We start from the raw sequence: 19,758 nt of genomic DNA on the forward strand, positions 1-19,758 counted from the left end.
AGAGTCCCCACTGACCTCAGCCTTCCACCACCCCTGCTGTGGGGTGAATCATCTCTGTGTTCAGTCTTTGTTTCATTCATCTTAGATTCAAAGACCAGGGCAAGAATATCTGAATTTGCACAAGCTTGGGTTAATTGCCTAGGTTCAAGGCCAGGTGCAGTGATTGTCGGTCTTCTCTTTGAGGAGCTGCTGCTGCTGCATCGCTTCAGTCGTGTCCAACTCTGTGCGACCCCATAGACGGCAGCCCACCAGGCTCCTCTGTCCCTGGGATTCTCCAGGCAAGAACACTGGAGTGGGTTGCTGTTTCCTTCTCCATCTTTGAGGAGAGTGGGGCCTAAAAGTGGAATGGATGCAAGTCAGAGCCAGCAGAATTACTTCAGTAGTTCATGGAGGCTACTGACTGAGCCAGCTGTTGAAATGCAAATCTAATCATCTTACTCCATGTTCAAAGCCATTAGGGGTTCTGTATGGTTTTCATAAGAAAGTTTATACAACTTTGATTGGTCTGTGAGGTTCTTCAGCATTGGCTCTTGGCCCCTTCTCTCCCCAGCTTCCCAGACAGGATCCCTCATGGAACCTTGATTCCAGTCTTACTGAGGCACTTGTAATTGAACAAATGATCTCGTCCACTTTCAAGGCTTTAAGTACAATCTGTGTGATGACTCCTGGTATATGTCCTGACTTGGACTTTTCTTTGAAACTAAACTCTTGTCTCCAACTGCCTTCTCAGCATTTCCACTTGGGGACCTAATAGACATCCCCAACAGTGAGTCCAAAACCCAAATCCTGATCACCCATACCTCCCTGCCCCACCCCAAATCCTGCTTCTCCTGCACTCTTCCCCATCTCAGGAAATGGTAACTCCATTCCTCCCTTTCTTCACATCAAAGACCTTGAATCATTCTTGAGTCTTGTTTAGTTATGGTACTTGTCAACTGTACCTTCAGAATAGATCCTGAACAGATCAAAACTTGAAATCAGACTATATCTAGACACTCACCTCTTTCTTCAATGCTTGAGTCCTGACCCAAGATACCATCATTGGTCACTCTCTCATCTGAGTATTCCAAGTGCCTTCTAACTATTAGCCCTGTTTCTGCCTTTGCCAAGCAGCAGCAATCCTGTTGAAACATGTGATATCATGTCTTCTCCAAGTCAGAGCCTCTAGTGGCTTCCAGCCTGTGTAAATACCTAAATCTTTACAGTGGTTTTAAGACTTGACATGACCCTTGGCCTCTGCCTTCACCTACCATTTTCCTGCTTCATCTTCAGCCCTCTGGCTGCCTTGATGTTCTTCCATCAAGTCAAGCAGACTTCTGCTGCAGAGCCTTGCTCTTCCCTCTGCCTGGAAGGTTCTTGCCCCATATGTCTGTGTGGCCTCTCCCTAGAATGGTGCCTGACACAAAGAAGGTTTGTGGGGAAATGTGCTCGATGAATGGATTCCGACAGGCCTCTGGACAGTTTCCCTGAAACATACTCTTCTATCAAGCTGACTTCTTTTGGTTCTTTCAGTCAACTTAAATTTCGGCTTCTCTAGGACTATTCCTGTGATTTATTAATAAATATCCCCTTTTTTCTACTCTTTTTGAGGAAAAGGACTATGCCTTATTTGTCATTGTATCTAGTGTATCACAGGTTTCTTTGCATCTGGTTGACCCTCAGAAAGTATTTCCCTCAATCTCAACATTGATGTAGTATTTGTTTTAATAGGTGGTACCCGTATGTTGTTTACAAAATACGTAACATGCATACTAGGGTATATAGGGAAAAGCAAGCTTTTGTTCTCCACATATTTTCTGTAGAGACTGTCATCCCTCTTATTGGGTATCTCCCTGCATATATTCTATGCATAGACCAGCAGTTAAACATTCAGTATTTGTTGTTATTTACTCTCTAAGTCTTATATGTCTCATTGCAACCCCATGGACTGTAGCCCACCAGGCTCCTCTGTCCATAGGGATTCTCCAGGCAAGAATACTGGAGTGGGTTGCTGTTTCCTTCTCCAGGGAATCTTCCTGATCCAGTGATTGAACCCACATCTCCTACATTGGCAGATGGATTCTTTTACCACTGAGCTACCAGGGAAGCTCTAACATTCAGTATTTGTTTAAGAAAAAAAAAAATTGAGATTGATGCACAGATAATTGACACTGAATATAATCTTAAATATAAACTTGACTTAAATATACTTAAATGATTCACTCTGGGTAACCAGTTTGCTTAAGTAGTAAGATTTCTTATTCTCCTAAAAAACAAATATTACCCTGAAAGTCCTTTTTAAATATCTTTAAAGCCCGTCAATTCACTTTGTACTTCCCTAGGTTGAAAACAGTGACTGTCAGTACATTTGCCTTGGATCTCTCAAGAGCTGGTAGAAACCAGCCCTCTCTACCCATCTCCACGTCTCCTGCCCTATTCTAGCAGCATCTCTTTTCAAGATCATTGTTGTTACAGAATTAAGTCTTGTGGGCTCTGCTAGGACCCAGGGCTGTGGCAAAGGTTCTATTTCTGTTCCAGTTCCTGTAGCCTAAATCAAAACCAAAGCTGAGACTGAAGCAGTGCAGGCCTTATTCAGTGGTCTGAGAATGGAGAGGCAGGAACTTTGTTCACAAATCAGCTTTTCATCCCTTAGTGAGATGGGATTTGATTTTAAACAGTAGAGACAAAGGGAGGAGGAGTGAGGTTGGTGATGGGGAGGCATGTGTATCAGTTTACCAGGGAAGGGGCAGTGCTTTTGATGGCATGGGTGCCTCCCTCTCTTATCCTCTTTTGGTCCTTGATTTCTGATCATGTTGCAAGTAGGTTATGTGTTATAAAAGTAGGCTATATGTTATAAAATCAATGTATAATGAGACTGTGTTGGAGGTCAGATATGTCACCATCTTGGTTCCAACTGGTCCCATTTGGTTTTTTATTTTCTCTTCCTGAAGATTTGTGATAAGTCCTATTAAATGTAGGGGCAGGTGGATTTTGAGAAAGGGAGCTTCCCCAATTGCTCAGCGGGTAAAAGAATCCACCTGCAATGAAGGAGACACAGGAGATGTGGGTTCAATCCCTGGGTTGGGAAGATCCCCTGGAGAAGGAGATGGCAACCCACTCCCGTATTCTTGCCTGGAGAATTCCATGGACAGAGCAGCCTGGGGGGCTTCAGTCCATGGGGTCACAAAGAATTGGACGTGTATGACTCAGCAACTGAGCACACACACTGGTTCTTGTTCTGGCAGCGTTATCTTCCCTTGGCCTCCCCGCCTCCACCAATGGCCCTCTTTGGTCTGCTCTTGACAGAGTGGCCAGATTGATCCTGCGAAAAATAATGAGTCATTTCTCTGTTCAATCCATTGTTGGTTTCCCATCCTACTCAAAATAAAAGCTAAGTCCTAGTATGACCATGTATGCCAATCAGGAGGGCTCTATCGCTGTTCATTGAAAATGCTGGGTTCCCTCTGTTACTGGGCCCTTTCCAGATCCTTCAGCAGCAACACTATAGAAATGAATATCACTTCCATAAGACCCTTAGAGAAGCAAACGTTTCTTATTAAGAGAGGGAGCTTGTGCACAAGGGAGAAGGCAGAAAAAAATAGAGCCAGCTCCCTAAGTAGAAGGGACAAGTTGCTTTTATAACAAAAGGGGGGGGTTGCCTCATGATCACTGATAATTTCCAGAAATTGTCCACCTTTTTTGATCAGCAGGAGGTGGCTCCAACTGGATATCAGGAATAGGGAGCGTTTCTGTGAAGAGAAAGGAGTGCAGGAGAATTTTCTGTGAGAAAACATCTGAGCAGATATGTCTAAAATTTAGAGTTGAGGGACTTCCCCGGCAGTTCAGTGGTTAAGACTTCATGCTTCTGGTGTAGGGGGCAGTGGGTTCAATCCCTGGTCAGGGAACTAAGATCCCGCATGCTGTACGGCATGCATAAATAAATAAGGCAGTCTTATTAAACTTTTTTTTTATAGTGGAACTTCTTGTCTTCTGGCAACTAAGTATATTCTTGAGTGCAACACAGGTAAACTTAATATTTTATTCCTGCAAGTCTAGCTTTTGTCTCTGGGATTTGGGCATTTGTTCTCTAGTTGCCAAGGCCTGTTTTGCCCAAGGCTGTTTCTTGGCCTTATTTCCGGACTGGCTGTCTCGCCTGCATGGGCAGCTTTGCTCCTCGGGCTGTCTGTCTAGAGTGCTTGTCCCCGGGTAGCTGTTCAGCTCACTCTCCCGTCTATGAGGTCTGTGGTTAAACGCCCGCTCCTTAGAGAAGGGTGATGACTGTGTGTAGAATACACGCCTGTTGTGCTCCTCCTTTGCGCTGCTTTACGTCTGTAGAAGGTTCTTGTTTGTTCACATGCTTCTTGTCTGTCCCTCCCTGTGTGAACTGTGTGAGAACAGGCTGTTATTCATGTGCTTCTTTGGAGCTGAATCCTGGCACCGGAACACTGAAGGCGTCAATTGGTAATTGTGGATTCGAGGAGACTGATGAGGCTTTTAGGTCTCAGCATACAGCCCCCTTGCAGCGTGTATGGGAAGTAGAGGTACTGGGTGGGGTCTGGCAATCACTAGGAAGGTTGTTCCCAGTTCCTTTCTCTCCTTGCATCTCTCTATACCCAAGAAACAGCATCCTGAGACCTAGGGGCCCAGGAAAGTGGCCCTGGGCAGCAAGGCTTGGGTGATGCTGCTTCCACTAAGCTCCAGGTATCTGGCTGTCTGGACATTGCTCCTTGAATTTTGCGAGTCCTAGACTAGATTCACCACCAGCTCCCCACCCTGGTCTCATTCCCCCTGCTTTGGGATGTGCCACTACCTCTTTCCTTTTGGAAAGAAAGATCAGGTTTTCTTGCATCCTTCTCTCTGTCCAGTTGGTTACCAGGGTCCATCCCTTCTGCCTCTGCAGGGTCTTTCCTATTGATCCCTCTCAGCTGTCCCGGCTACTCTGTAAGGGGTTATCACTCGTTTCCTTGACGACTAGCCTTGTCTCCCAGCTGATTTCCTTGCTTCTAGTTTCCTTCCCTTCAACTGTGCCAAACTCCCCCCATTCAGAAGGTCTTTGTAAAGCCCAGATCACATCATGTGCCCCCCTTGCTTAAAACTGTTTAACAACTTCCTGTCACCACTACCGCCTTCCTCAGCCTTAGACATGTGTGTTCCACCTTGATGATTTGTGCTGTACCACCTATGCTGTTACTTACTTAACATTTATTTAAATATTTGACATTTTTTCCTTCAGCAATATAATCCTTGTAGGCATGGGGTAAAAATCAGTTTTTCTAATGTATGTTAAAATATAACTATTATATATAATACACACTGGTCTATGTACTGTCTAAGATGCATTGTAAATATCATGTTGTCAAATTCTTCCAAAAAATTGTGAAGAGGAAGGAACACTCCTAAAGAGATGCTCTGAAGCCACCATCCACCTGATATCAAAACCAGACAAAGATACTGCCAAAGAGGAAAATTACAGACCAATATCTTTGAATATAGATGCAAAAATTCTTAACAAATTTCTTAGCAAACTGTATCCAGCAATATAAAAAAACTCATACACCATGACCAAGTAGGATTCATCCCAAGTTCCTAAGGCTGGTTCAACACATGCAGATCAATCAGTGTGATTCACCACACAAACAAAAGGGAAGACAAAGACCACATGATCATCTCAATAGATGCAGAAAAAGCTTTGTGCATATCGTGGGTGGTGGTGTGCCCGGCATCTCAAGGGGACTTCCAGGATACCGAGGGCCCCTTCCTCGTGTGGCTTTTGCATGGCTGCTCCCCTAGCCTGATGCTCCAGGAAGAGCATCTCCACTTTGGATTTCCATGGAAGCAGGACTGCACAATGTTGGACCTTCACATTTTTGCTTATGAAGTTCCGTCTGCCTGGAGTGCCCTCCACAGCCTTGCAGCTTCTCTGCTTGATGACTCATGTCTAGTCCTCTAGACCCAGGTTAACCGTCACACCACAGAGTCATCCTTCCTTCCCACTCCATCCCCAGGTTGTGTTTCATCACTTTGGTTTCTTTCTTCATTTTGTTCTTTGTCCGTTATCAGTTTTCACATTCACTACTAATTACTGTCCAGTAGTGGTTTTCAGGTTTGGGAGGCTGGGGAGAGGTTTTGTTTTCTTACCTTGGCATTCCCATTCACATTGAAATGAGAGTGAATGCAGTTACCCCTGTGGAGCAGTAGATGTACAAGGATTGCTTGAAATTAGGTGAGATCAAGAGTGAGGTATGTAAACCTGGGAGTTGGGGGTTAACTGGAAGGAGAGAGGTGATGCATTGACTGAAGAAAGGTACCAAAGGCATGATGTCCCTTCCCAAGGTTTTTTAGAGTAGAACCTGCTGGACTTCCCTGATGGCTCAGATGGTAAAGAATTTTCCTGCAATGCAGGAGATCCGCGTTCAATCCCTGAGTTGGGAAGATCCCCTGGAGAAGGCAATGGCAACCCACTCCAGTATTCTTGCCTGGAGCATTCCATGGACATAAGAGCTTAGCAGGCTATAGTCCATGGGATTACAAAGAGTTGGATACGACTGGGCGACTAACACTACCACTACCTATTGCTGGCCCAGATCAACTTGCCTGATTGTTTGTGTGTCTCTCTCTCCATATATATATATATATATATGTGTGTATATGTATATGTATGTATATATATATGTGTGTATGTGTGTGTATATATATATATACTAAACAGATTTTTTGGTGAATGTCTGTGTTTTCAACCCAACTATTAGAGTTCCACCGTTCAGTATGGTAGTCACTAACCACATGGGGTCATTTGTTTTAATTAATGAAAATTTTAATTAATTTAAAAAGCAGTTAAAATTTAATTTCTTCCATTACATTAGCCACATTTGAAGTCTCTGTAGCCACGTGTGGCTAGTGGCTTCCCTTTTGAACAGAACAGAATGGAACATCTCCTTCATCACAGAAAATGTTATTGGTCTGCACTGCTCTAGAATCTGAGTCTTTAACAAATCTCCCATGCTGATTTTTGTCCCTAAAATTGAAGCCAAGAAGAAAGTTCTATGTCAGTGAGATTCCACTTGGACAGAATTAGTCAGCTTGTGTATTGTTCATTTGTTGAATAAGGAGAGGTTCTTAGTGATTCGGTGTTGAGATGGGTGGTCTTATCGTGGACGGGGTGTGACCACGTGCCTGTGGAGCTCTGCCTGAGCAGTCGTCCCTGATCCAGGCCACCCTCCCCCTCACCACAGCCTGTTCACAGAACAGCAGGTGGATGAGGTTAAAGCTAAAGAGAGGAGAGAGAGGAGGACACAGGTAGGGAGGGGAGACGGAGATTTAGAGCCTGTGAGGGTCAAGCAGGTAAGATGAGGGCGAGCAGAAAGAGGAGGGGAGCAAACTCCTGCAGTGGAAGAGGAGGTGGGTGCTGGTGGCCATGGAGTGAAAGGAGGCAGGGAGTCTTGAATCAAATGTTGGCTGTTTGGCGAAGCCATTGTAGAGAATGAGAAGTGGCTCTTGGCATTCCTGGCGCACTTTCTCTTGTCTCCTAGCTGATTTTGTGTGTTGTTTTACTTAAAACGGCAGACGACATGCAGTAAAAGAGGACGAGCTAGAATGAAACAGCGTTAGAAACCGTACATCCCTAAGTACCACGTGTACTTGCCACTTGACTGTCTTTCGTTTTTTATTATTTCATGTTTGATTGAAGATGGACCCAGATTACAAGTGCTTTGAAGGCTGGGGTGGAAAATGATAAAACGTTACACTCTAAGCTGTGGACTGAATTGGTAAAGTGCCAGAGCAACTGTGTTTTAGGACTTTTGTAAATTAGGGGATGATTAGAAGAAGTTTCTCTTTGGCAAATAACTTAGAATTGATATGATAAGACCCAGGGTTTATTATCTAGGGTGAAACAGATCACCAGCCCAAGCTGGATGCATGAGACAAGTGCTTGGGCCTGGTGCACTGGAAAGACCCAGAGGAATCGGGTGGAGAGGGAGGTGGGAGGGGGGCATCGGGATGGGGAATACATGTAAATCCATGGCTGATTCATGTCAATGTATGACAAAAACCACTACAATATTGTAAAGTAATTAGCTCCCAACTAATAAAAATAAATGGAAAAAAAAAAACACCCAGGCTTTATTTATATGATCTCAGGCCTTTAAGCCTACAGTTGACCAGGGACCAAACTTCCAACCTTCTCTCATTTGGGATGTGAGAGTGTCTGCCAACTGGTTTCCTGTACAAGTTCAGAGGCAAAAATTAATGCTGACTGCAAGATGATAGATAGACTCACAATGCTGAACACAGTAAGAAATTTGCAGCTTTTAGGAGAAGAAAAAAAAAAAAGATACCAGTGGCTTCAACTATTTCTTTGGATTTTACTAATCTTTCAGCTATTATTAATGAATATATATTTGACAAGATTAATACTACAGTGTTTCTCAAACTGCAGTGAATGTCTGAAGGACTTATTAAAATACAGATTGCTGGCTCCCCATCTGCAGAGTTTCTGATTCAGTAGGTCTGGGTTGACCTCCGGCATTTTCATTTTTAACAAGTTCCCAGGGGATGTGGAGACTGCTGGCCCACGGACCACCGCGCTCTTACAATCACTGGTCCTGTGAGAGTTTAAATGCAGCTTCAGTCTGGATTGGGAGATTGTGTTGGGGGGGGGGGGCAGCAGTTCATTTGAGGAGAAGGGGGCGACAGAGGATGAGACGGTTGAATGGCATCACCCACTCGATGGACATGAGTCTGAGCAAGCTCTAGGAGATAGTGAAGGACAGGGAGGCCTGGTGTGCTGCAGTCCCTGGGGTCACAAAGAGTCAGACACAACTGAGTGACTAAACCACAATAACAACAAGCAGTTCATTTGCCTAATTTTTATTCAATTAAGTTTTATTTCTTTTATCTTGTATTTTTATAAGTTGTATTGAGCATACTATAGTTGATTTATAATGTTGTGTTAGTTTCAGGTGTAAGCAAAGTGAATCAGTGCTATCCACTGTTTTTTTTAGATTCTTTTCTCATATAGGCCATTAGAGAGTGTTGAGTTCCCTGTGCCATACAGTAGGTCCTTATTAGTTACTAGTGTGTATAATCAACCGCAATCTCCCAATTTATCCCTCACCCCAAATTTTATTATTTTTAATTGAAATATAGTTGATTTATAATATCATGTTAGTTTCAGATATATAGCATAGTGACTCGAATTTTTTTTTTTTTGTAGATTATATTCCATTAAAGGTTACTACAAGATATTGGGTATAATTTCCTATGTTATACAGTAAATCCTTGTTACTTATCTGTTTTACGTATGGGCATTTGTATCTAGGAAAGGGAAAACTACAATAGGGAAGGCAGATGTATAGTGAGGATGGAAGAGCTCTTAAATAAGCCAGTACATGGATTAAGAAACAATCCAGAAAATTATGAAAGCCATCCTTTGCTTCTTTCTGACTCAGTGTTTTCCTGCTGTAGGGTTTGGGCTGGAGGGAGAAGGAGTTGTGTTCACTGTAGTGACCTGGCTCTACCCTGCCCTCTTTCCCTGCCAGGCCGGCCTCTCCAGGTGAAGGCCATGGTGCCCTGATGGAGCAGGTCCCTTCCCCCATCCCTCACCACCTCCCCACAAACCAGGAAGCAGCCCACACTTGCCCGTTCGGAAGCAGCCATATTTGCAGCATTTGCTCCTGACCCAAATCTTCTCTGCTTCTGGAAGATTGCTGCAATCCCAGGGGAATGGTGGTGTGAGGATGTCACGTGAATGCCCAGAGCCTTCGAGCGGCCAGGGAGGCTGACCACTGGGAGGACGTCAGGAGACCTGGCTTCCATTTCTGGGTGGACTTCAGATTCCTGGGGTGACCTTGGGGAAGCCTGCCAATCCTCCACAATCCCATTTTGACTCCTTGTGTTTGTGAAACAAACCTTTCCCCACCCCTGGCCCCTCCAGTCCATGAAATAACAGAAAAACAAAAACCCAGGTCTGGTCAGTGGCCCCCAGGGCATTTAGGAGCTGATGTGCAGAACTGTGAGTGCCTGAGGAGAAAGCTGCTGTGTAAACACAATATATTATTAATAACATGTTTAAAAAAAATAGCATCACATGCTCAGCTAATAATAACTGCTTTCAGCTATGGGGGAGCTCTGACACACAGGCTTCCAGCAGTGTTGACGAAAGGATGACTGGCTTCTGAATTTGCAACACATTTAAAAGAAGATGAAAATAGGTTTTTAAGACATTTGGAGCATATTTGTAGGTATACTTTTGAGGCAAATATGATGACAGATCTGTAAAATTCAACATGAATGAACAAATCATCGATTTCTTTGGATTTTTTTTTTCCATTACATTTCGGAGTTGTTTTACAGTGTGGGCTGTTCCATAGGCATTTTGGCTCAAGTGTTAGGAGTCTCTTTCCTCTTCCCATCCCCAGTGGTAAGTGGCTGATGTCCCTTTAAACTCTGTGCGGGGGGGGACTTACAAATCAGTCAGTGGTTAGGTAATCAGTTAATATAGGGAGGTGGCTCAGCTGGTAAAGAATCTGCCTTCAATGCAGGACACCCAGGTTCGATCCCTGGGTTGGGAAGATCCTCTGGAAAAGGAAATGGCAACCCACTCCAATATTCTTGCCTGGAAAAGTCCGTGGACAGTGGAGCCTGGCAGGGTACAGTCCATGGGGCCACAAAGAGTTGGACATGACTGAGCAACTAACACTTCATTTCAGGGAGAGTCAAACCTTCCTGGGTGGACCCCATTTGTGGCTCCAATCAGTTAATGATTACATTTACTCTACAGATGCATGCAGGGACACCTGCCAGGTGCTGCTGTAGATACTGAAATATGAAAATATGGTTCTCACCCTTAAGGAACTTCTAGGTAGTTTTGATTAAAGATGCATAAGCAAGATATCATGTAAGGAGACCATTGCATCTCTTATACCTGTCTCCTTAACAGAATCCAACAAAACCCAAATCCACTTTTTGTGCATTATCAAGGTGTGCCTGTGTTGACTGGGAGAAAGATAAGAGTCCTGCAGCATCCCTGGTCCCTGTCAAGAAGCAGCTCAGACATTTGTTTCTGTCCCCTCCGAGGAATTTGGAGATGGAGGCTTCTTGAGGATGTTGTAAGTGCTCTACAGAAGGTTCAGCACCCAAGTAGTGCCTCTCACTTGGGTTCTCTCAGGCCTCAGGGAGAGAAGACTGATCGAGTAACGGGTACGCTGCAGGTTTCTCAGGGAACATTAGACCCCTGCTTCCTCAGCAGCTGGGGGGTGACTGCTCCCTTCTCTTCAGAGAAGAATGGATTTTCCCCCACAGTGGAAGCTTGCTAAGGACAGGGCCTTCCCTTGAACTAGGCCTGGGACTCAGCTCTGAGAGATTCTTCAGGGAATTGCCTGGGGAGCTTTATTTTCTTTTTCTACTGAAGTATAGTTGGTTTACAGTGCTGTGTGTGTGTGTGTGTGTGTGTGTGCGTGTGTGTGTGTGTGTGTGTGTGTGTGTGTGTGTGTGTGTGTCTTCCCTGGTGGCTCAGATGGTAAAGAATCCGCCTGCAGTGTGGGAGACCTGGGTTCGATCCCTGGGTCAGGAAGATCCCCTGGAGAAGGGAATGTCTACCCATTCCAGTATTCTTGCCTGGAGAATTCCATGGACAGAGGAGCCAGCTGGCTACAGTCCATGCGGTTGCAAGGAGTCAAACATAACTGAGTGACTAACAGTTTCAGTTTTTCATATATGTGCATATACATGCATATTGGAGAAGGGAACGACAGTCCACTCCAGTATTCTTCCCTGGAGAATCCCATGGACTCTAGAGAAGCCTGGCAGGCTACAGTCTGTGGGGGTTGCAAAGAGTCAGACACGTGAGCGACTAACACTTCACTTCATATACACACATACATACATTCTTTTTCAGATTCTTTTCCCTTATAAGTTATTGCAAGATATTGAGTAGAGTTCCCTGTACTGTACAGGAGAAGCTTTCTGTTTATCTGTTTTGTATCTAATATAGCATGGATGCTCAGTTGTGTGCAACTTGACTCAACCCCATGGACTGTAGCCCGCCAGGCTCCTCTGTCCACGAAAGACAGTAGTGTGTGTATGTTAATCTCAAATCTCCTAGTTTATCCCTCCCCCACTCTTTCCCTTTAGTATCCATAAATTTGTTTTCTATGTCTGTGGGTCTACTTCTGTTTCTGAGAAGCAATTTAAAAAGCAAATACAGTTGCATGTATTCACCCCTAGAGATTCTGATAAAATTGACCCTGAGGAGCCGTCCCTGGGCCACAGTTCCAAAAAATTCCTCAGTGGGGTGTAAAGTGTGAGGGCTGGAAAAACAAGTTGGAGATTAAATTTGTCTGAAAGGGTCAAGCAGAGAGAGCATGTGTGCTAGTCACTTGAGTGGAGGCCTGACTTTTAGGCTCTGCTCCTGAAATGGCACCTCTCACAGTCCCGTTTGCTAGCAGGGAGAAGTGGTTACTTCAAGTGCTGGGCACAGTGGGTCCATAGTCATCTGTCCTGTGGGATAGCTGGGCCTTGAGCTAGTTGCTTTGGGAGCTTTGATCCCCCAAGCCCTGGAATCCCTGGTTCTGCCCCGGTGTCTGGTCACTAAAGGGCCCTCCAGGAAGCCGTCTCATTCCTACATGATGCCCCTCTTGGCTGTGGTCCCCTCCACCCTGATCACCCTGCCAGGACCGTGGTGACCAGCGCCAGGCACTCCACCTACTATAGCTGTCTTCATTTCTGCTGCTGTGTCCCTGAGTGCTTTTTGCCTGTAATCTCCACACACTGCCACCCACCGCAATACCTATCTGTAATCTCTCTACACACATGTGCGTACACACACTCACACACCACCACTCGCCTACCATCCACCACCTTGAGTGCATGTTTTCCCCCAGGCTCCTTATGAGGATGTATGGCGCCCGGGGTGGATCACCTGATTGGTTTATAGGTCCAGGATTCTCTTTAGCTCAAGTCTGTACCAAGAACCCCAGCCTGCTTATTACTTTTCCTTTGTTCTTTTGTGCTTCACCCCAGCCCACACTGATCGCTTCTTCTTGTGTTTTTGATTTTGTGATTTTTACTTTTTGGCCTCATGCTACAGCATATGGGATCTTAATTCCCTGACCAGGGATCAAACTTGCACCTCCTGCATTGGAAAGTGGTGTCATAACCACTGGATCACCACTGAAGTACCTTCCCATCTGTGTTTTTGAGAGAATAAAACCTACAACTAATGTGTTGATAAGAAGCCTTTGGAGTGAACTCCACGCACCCTGTTTACCCACTTATTTCTGACCCTTAGGTTTGGGAAAAGGTGTCTGTGTATAGGCTGGTTAGGATTCTAAGTAGGTGCCACTTTGGGTCCTGCTGTTAGTCCAGAACATGGTAATTAAAGCATGGGCAATGAAAAATGGTTTTTATTTTGTAGCTCAGGAGGAGCGCTGAGAAGGTTGCTAAATGATGGTGACCTCAGGTTGGGACAGGAATGATGTAGTGCTGACTGTAGTTATTCTGGTATTGGTTTCTTTTCTGTTTCTCTTCGTTTTCATTTGGTATTTTGACCCTTGCATCTCGATCATCATTTCCTCAGGTTTACTTTCATTTTCTGTATTTTTACCTCCTGTGAGTGTCTGGGTTGCCAGCTGGTGCATCCCAAGCCCAGTAGTCATCCTCCCAGCTCCCACCCCACTCCCCTGGCTGGGTGTCCTCTGACTTTTCCCATGACTTCATTCCTAACTTGCTCTCACCTCTCCTGTCCATGGTGTCTTGGTTGACCCCATCCTTCCTTTTCTCCTCTCATTTATTTTTTAAAAGAAATGCTTCATCCTGCCATGAACACTTTATTTTTTTGCTTTTAATTTTATCTTGGAGTGTAGTCAGTTAACAATGTTATGATAGTTTCAGGTGGACAGTGAAGGGACTCAGCAATCCATATATATGTATCCATTCCCCCCCAACCCCACCAAATTCCCCTACTATCCAGGCTGCCACATAAGATTGATCAGAGTTCCCTGTGCTATACGGTAGGTATTTGTTGACTGTCTCTTTTAAATACAGCAGATTAACTCTCTTCTTTTGTCATTACTGAATCATTTCTCTTTTTATGTTTGAGAAAATCCACAAGTGTCTATCCTGTTCTATCAGCAAGAGACATACAGGGTGTGCTTTTCTTTTCCATCATTTAAGCCAGCATTAATGGGTTAATTTTGTATCCTCTGTGCATTATCTTATTTCATCTTCAGGTAGGAAATATTACTCCCACTTGACAGATGAGGAAATAGAGGCTAAAAGAAGTTCAGTAGCTTGACCAAGATAGAGAAGCAGGTTAAATGGTAGAACCTGGGAAGTCTCATGTCAGAACCTCCACTCTTTGCTAGTAAACTCTGTACCCTCCAGCTAGAAGATGGGTGAAATGTCGTGTTGCCAGGCAGGAGAATGGGTTTCATGGCCTTGAAGACCCTTCCATACCAGCATTCGTGGGATGCTGTGAGGTCATGTAGGATGGTGAGACCCTTTCCTGTGAGGTTGATTTTGATGATAAATCATTGAACTGTGTTCTGGAAATGATTCAGTATTGATTCTGATGCTGTGGGTGGGCATGGTGGGAGGACGGCAAATTATGGTGGGTCCAGGGCCTTGGGTTGTGTCGTTGTCACTGTCATTGTGTAAACTGGCAAGATGGAGTTCTCCCCGTTGATTCCCAATGTTCTGCTTCTTTGCAGAGCCTGTGTCATCTTGGGGGTGATATTCCTTCTGTCATCTGTGTGTATAGTGGTCAAAGCCATCCATGACCTCTCGACTAAGCTGCTCCCGGAAGTGGTAAGTTTCTTCTTTTTTCCTAAGAGTCTTTCCTGAGGGTACCAGCCTCTTGTATTACCTCTCACCCCAGATTTACTGGGGGAAGTTGGGCAGGTGGAAACAAAATAAACAGTATCTTAGGAGTCCAGAAGACCTCATATTAGAATGTGAATGACTCAGCAGAGAAAAGCACTGGGCAAGACAGAAAGTTTAGCTGGTGCATGTTCTGTGTCTTTTGAATACTTTTAATGTCTTATATTAAGAGAAATGAGGTGATTTTTATATAGCAGTGATCCAATCTGTGTTGTTTGCATCTGTTCTGCATCCACTCAGTGACTTATAGTAAGAATTATTTTGCCTTTGCACCTCAATTCAGTACATAAATCTATTCACATTAGATTTTATGACACAACTAACATTCAAAATGCAGAAACTGGAGGGCACAATTTGATATTAAAGTGTGTTTTTGCCTCATTTTCTTGGTGAGAGGCACCAGATTCTTCTTTTTTTTTTTTTTTCCTTGCACTCTGATTCTATTTTTGCCCCACATCTTATGAATACTGATATAAAAATATTTTTACAGTCTCCTGGAGGCTAATTTACTTATCAGGAGATGAAGATACTGCCATTATAATGATTCTCTCTACAGACTTACCTCACAGATATGATGGGTTTAGTTCCAGACCATCACAGTAAAGCAATTAACGCAATAAAGCAAATCACACTTTTTTTTTTTTTTTGGTTTCCCAGTGCACATAGAAGTTATGTTAATACTATGTTTATTATATGTAGTCTATTATGTGTTCAATGGCATTATATCTTAAAAAACAAAAACCAATGTACATACCTTGATTTAAAAATACCTGTTGCAAAGATAATGTGAGTTATCATCTGAGCCTTCAGCAAGTCACAATCTGTTTGCAATGGTAACATCAGAGATTACTGACCACTGTAAGAAATGTAATAATAATGCAGGGGAGTGGGTAGTAAATTGGGAGATCGGGATTGACATATATACATGACTCTATATAAAACAGATAACTAATATGGACCTGCTGTATAGCACAGGGAACTCTACTCAAAGCTCTGTAATGACCAAATGAGGAAAGAATCTGAAAGAAATCAAAGAGGACACAAACAGATGGAGAAATATACCGTGTTCATGGATTGGAAGAATCAATATTGTCAAAATGGCTATACTACCCAAAGCAATCTATAGATTCAATGCAATCCCTATCAAGCTACCAACGGTATTTTTCACAGAACTAGAACAAATAATTTCACAATTTGTATGGAAATACAAAAAACCTCGAATAGCCAAAGTAATCTCGAGAAAGAAGAATGGAACTGGAGGAATCAACCTGCCTGACTTCAGACTCTACTACAAAGCCACAGTCATCAAGACAGTATGGTACTGGCACAAAGACAGAAATATAGATCAATGGAACAGAATAGAAAGCCCAGAGATAAATCCACGAACCTATGGACACCTTATCTTCAACAAAGGAGGCAAGAATATAAATGGAAAAAAGACAACCTCTTTAACAAGTGGTGCTGCGAAAACTGGTCAACCACTTGTAAAAGAATGAAACTAGAACATTTTCTAACACCATACACAGAAATAAACTCAAAATGGATTAAAGATCTAAATGTAAGACCAGAAACTATAAAACTCCTAGAGGAGAACATAGGCAAAACACTCTCCGACATAAATCACAGCAGGATCCTCTATGACCCACCTCCCAGAATATTGGAAATAAAAGCAAAACTAAACAAATGGGACCTAATGAAACTTAAAAGCTTTTGCACAACAAAGGAAACTATAAGCAAGGTGAAAAGACAGCCCTCAGATTGGGAGAAAATAATAGCAAACAAAGCAACAGACAAAGGATTAATCTCAAAAATATGCAAGCAACTCCTGAAGCTCAATTCCAGAAAAATAAATGACCCAATCAAAAAATGGGCCAAAGAACTAAACAGACATTTCTCCAAAGAAGACATACAGATGGCTAACAAACACATGAAAAGATGCTCAACATCACTCATTATCAGAGAAATGCAAATCAAAACCACAATGAGGTACCATTACACGCCAGTCAGGATGGCTGCTATCCAAAAGTCTACAAGCAATAAATGCTGGAGAGGGTGTGGAGAAAAGGGAACCCTCTTACACTGTTGGTGGGAATGCAAACTAGTACAGCCACTATGGAAAACAGTGTGGAGATTTCTTAAAAAACTGGAAATAGAACTGCCATATGACCCAGCAATCCCACTTCTGGGCATACACACCGAGGAAACCAGAACTGAAAGAGACACGTGCACCCCAATGTTCATCACAGCACTGTTTATAATAGCCAGGACATGGAAGCAACCTAGATGCCCATCAGCAGATGAATGGATAAGGAAGCTGTGGTACATATACACCATGGAATATTACTCAGCCGTTAAAAAGAATTCATTTGAACCAGTTCTAATGAGATGGATGAAACTGGAGCCCCTTATACAGAGTGAAGTAAGCCAGAAAGATAAAGACCAATACAGCATACTAACACATATATATGGAATTTAGAAAGATGGTAACGATAACCCTATATACAAATCAGAAAAAGAGACACAGATGTACAGAACAGACTTTTGGACTCTGTGGGAGAAGGCGAGGGTGGAATGTTTTGAGAGAACAGCATCAAAACATCTATATTATCTAGGGTGAAACAGATCACCAGCCCAGGTTGGATGCATGAGACAAGTGCTGGGGCCTGGTGCACTGGGAAGACCCAGAGGAATCGGGTGGAGAGGGAGGGAGGATCAGGATGAGGAATACATGTAAATCCATGGCTGATTCATGTCAGTGTATGACAAAAAGCACTACAACATTGTCAAGTAATTAGCCTCCAACTAATAAAAATAAATGGAAAAAAAATAAACAAAACAAAACAACAAAAAAAAAAGAATCTTAAAAAAAAAGAGAGTGACTATATGTATACATGTAACTGATTCTCTTTGCTCTACACCTGAAACTAACACAACATTGTAAATCAACTATCCTTCAATAAAAATGTTTTTAAAAGTTTGAACTATTTTGAGAATTAACAGAACGTGACACAGGGACAGAAGTTGAGTAAAAGCTCAATTTCTGAGGGAAAAATGGTGCCAATAGACTTACTGGACCCAGGGTTACCACAAAGTTTCAGTTTGTAAAAATAAAAATAATAATAATTATCTGCCAAGTGTGGTGACATGAGGTGCGCCTGTTTACAAGTTGCATAGTGATGTCATGCAAAGTTATGGGCTCTTCTTTTAGGGTGTGACTTGGTTTGTGCTTGACTATGCATACCATCTTATAAAAGGCCTAAGTTATGAGACCTTTAGTTTCACTTTTAGAAAAGCACATGTTAATCTTTTGCAGGTAATGTATTGCATTTGTGTGTGTGTGTTTATGGGGAAGATGAAAATGGAGTGGGCATTACACTGTATTTAGTAGAACTGTGAAAGTGACTGCCTTAAGTTGTCCTGTGTACCTAACGCCCTCACCCCTCGCCAGCCTGAACCTGAGATTAGAGCCATTCCTTTGGTACCTCCTCAGGATCTCAGCTGTTATTTATCATCACAACTAACACCTCAGTGATGTGGAGGAAAGATGGATAGCAGGGTAGTAGTGTGCCTACCTGTGGATTTCATCTTTCTCAGAAGAGCTGGCTCAAGCAAATAATCCCCTGTCTTATACTCCATATGTTATATCTTATCTTGCCTTGGTCTTCCTGGTTACCTGGGATCCTGGACTTGTTCATCGTCTTCCTTCATCAGACTGACTATCATGTGTTCCATTCCATCAGAATCTGAAGCTTGAAAAGAGTGAAAGTGAACATGTTGGTTTCTCAGTCATGCCCGACTCAACATGAATATGTTTGCAGTGCTGTGGACTGCAGGCTGCCTGGCTCCTCTGTCCATGGGATTCTCCCAACAATACTGGAGGGGTAGCCATTCCCTTCCCCAGGGGATCTTCCTGACCCAGGGATTGAACCCGGGTCTGCTGCACTGCAGGCAGATTCTTTAGTGTCTGAGCCACCAGGGAAGCCCTTTAAAAATTAGTTGCTCAGTTGTGTCCAACTCTTTGCAAACCCATGGACTGTAGCCCGCCAGGCCTCTCTCTCCACAGAATTCTCCAGGCAAGAATACTGGAGTGGGTAGCCATTCCCTTCTCCAGGGGATCTTCCCAACCCAGGGCTCAAACCCCGTCTCCTGCACTGCAGGCAAATTCTTTACTGTCTGAGCCACATCTAGATGTAAAAGTATTGTGTGATTAAGATGTCAGTCAGATAACATCTTTGCATTTTATAAGGGATGGAAATCTGACTCCACTCTAAGAAATAGTTATTGGTGGGAATTTTCAGTACTGGGCTCGTTGACATTTTCATCTATTTAGGTATTAAAAATTAATGTGAGGCAGGGCTTATTTGATGTAGAATGGATAGCTGTGCTCATAGACCCTTGCTGGTGGCCCCCTTGTTTTTGTCTTGAAAGCTGAACAGGTTTTAACTGGAAACAGCCTTATATCTTATGGTACAAACATTCCTAAGAGAAGAAGCTCACCGAGTTAAAATCCACATCACTGCTAGGGTGTCTCATGCCCAGCCTTGGTGAGATCAGAGAGGGTGACGACCTCTATGATTGAACCAAGACTGTCCCTGTCCTGGTAGGGTTCACACCCACTATATGTTATTAATCCCGGTGTGGGATTTAAAAATCATACCTGTTTATGGTCATCCTGTCAGAACTCTAGGGAAGATGTAAGGTGGTCTGTTGTATTTCTTTGGGTTCTTTAAACCTTCAGAGTTGTGGAAACGCTGGCATATTTATATAACCAAGTAACCAAGACATGTTTATACTTAAAATATTTTGGGAACCCTGGTTAGGAGCAGGTGATTAGTTTCCGGCAGACCAAACGCAGTCTGTGCCTCTTGGTGGCTCATAGTTTGTGGTGGTTGAAACCAGGTA

The 19,758-nt window shown here is 43.4% G+C and overlaps 1 protein-coding gene across 1 annotated transcript in view; it reads left to right on the forward strand.

Moving 5' to 3' along the window:
* The window catches only part of TMEM163 (transmembrane protein 163), a 258,446-nt gene that overhangs the window by 197,327 nt on the left and 41,361 nt on the right, over positions 1–19,758 (forward strand). Inside the window, exon 5 of the mRNA XM_043894632.1 lies at positions 14,688–14,784. Within this exon, the coding sequence (XP_043750567.1) occupies positions 14,688–14,784 (97 nt within the window). The remainder of the gene's footprint in view (positions 1–14,687; positions 14,785–19,758) is intronic.

Source organism: Cervus elaphus, chromosome 33 (genome assembly GCF_910594005.1).
Source record: "Cervus elaphus chromosome 33, mCerEla1.1, whole genome shotgun sequence".
NCBI classification, from domain to species: domain Eukaryota; kingdom Metazoa; phylum Chordata; class Mammalia; order Artiodactyla; family Cervidae; genus Cervus; species Cervus elaphus.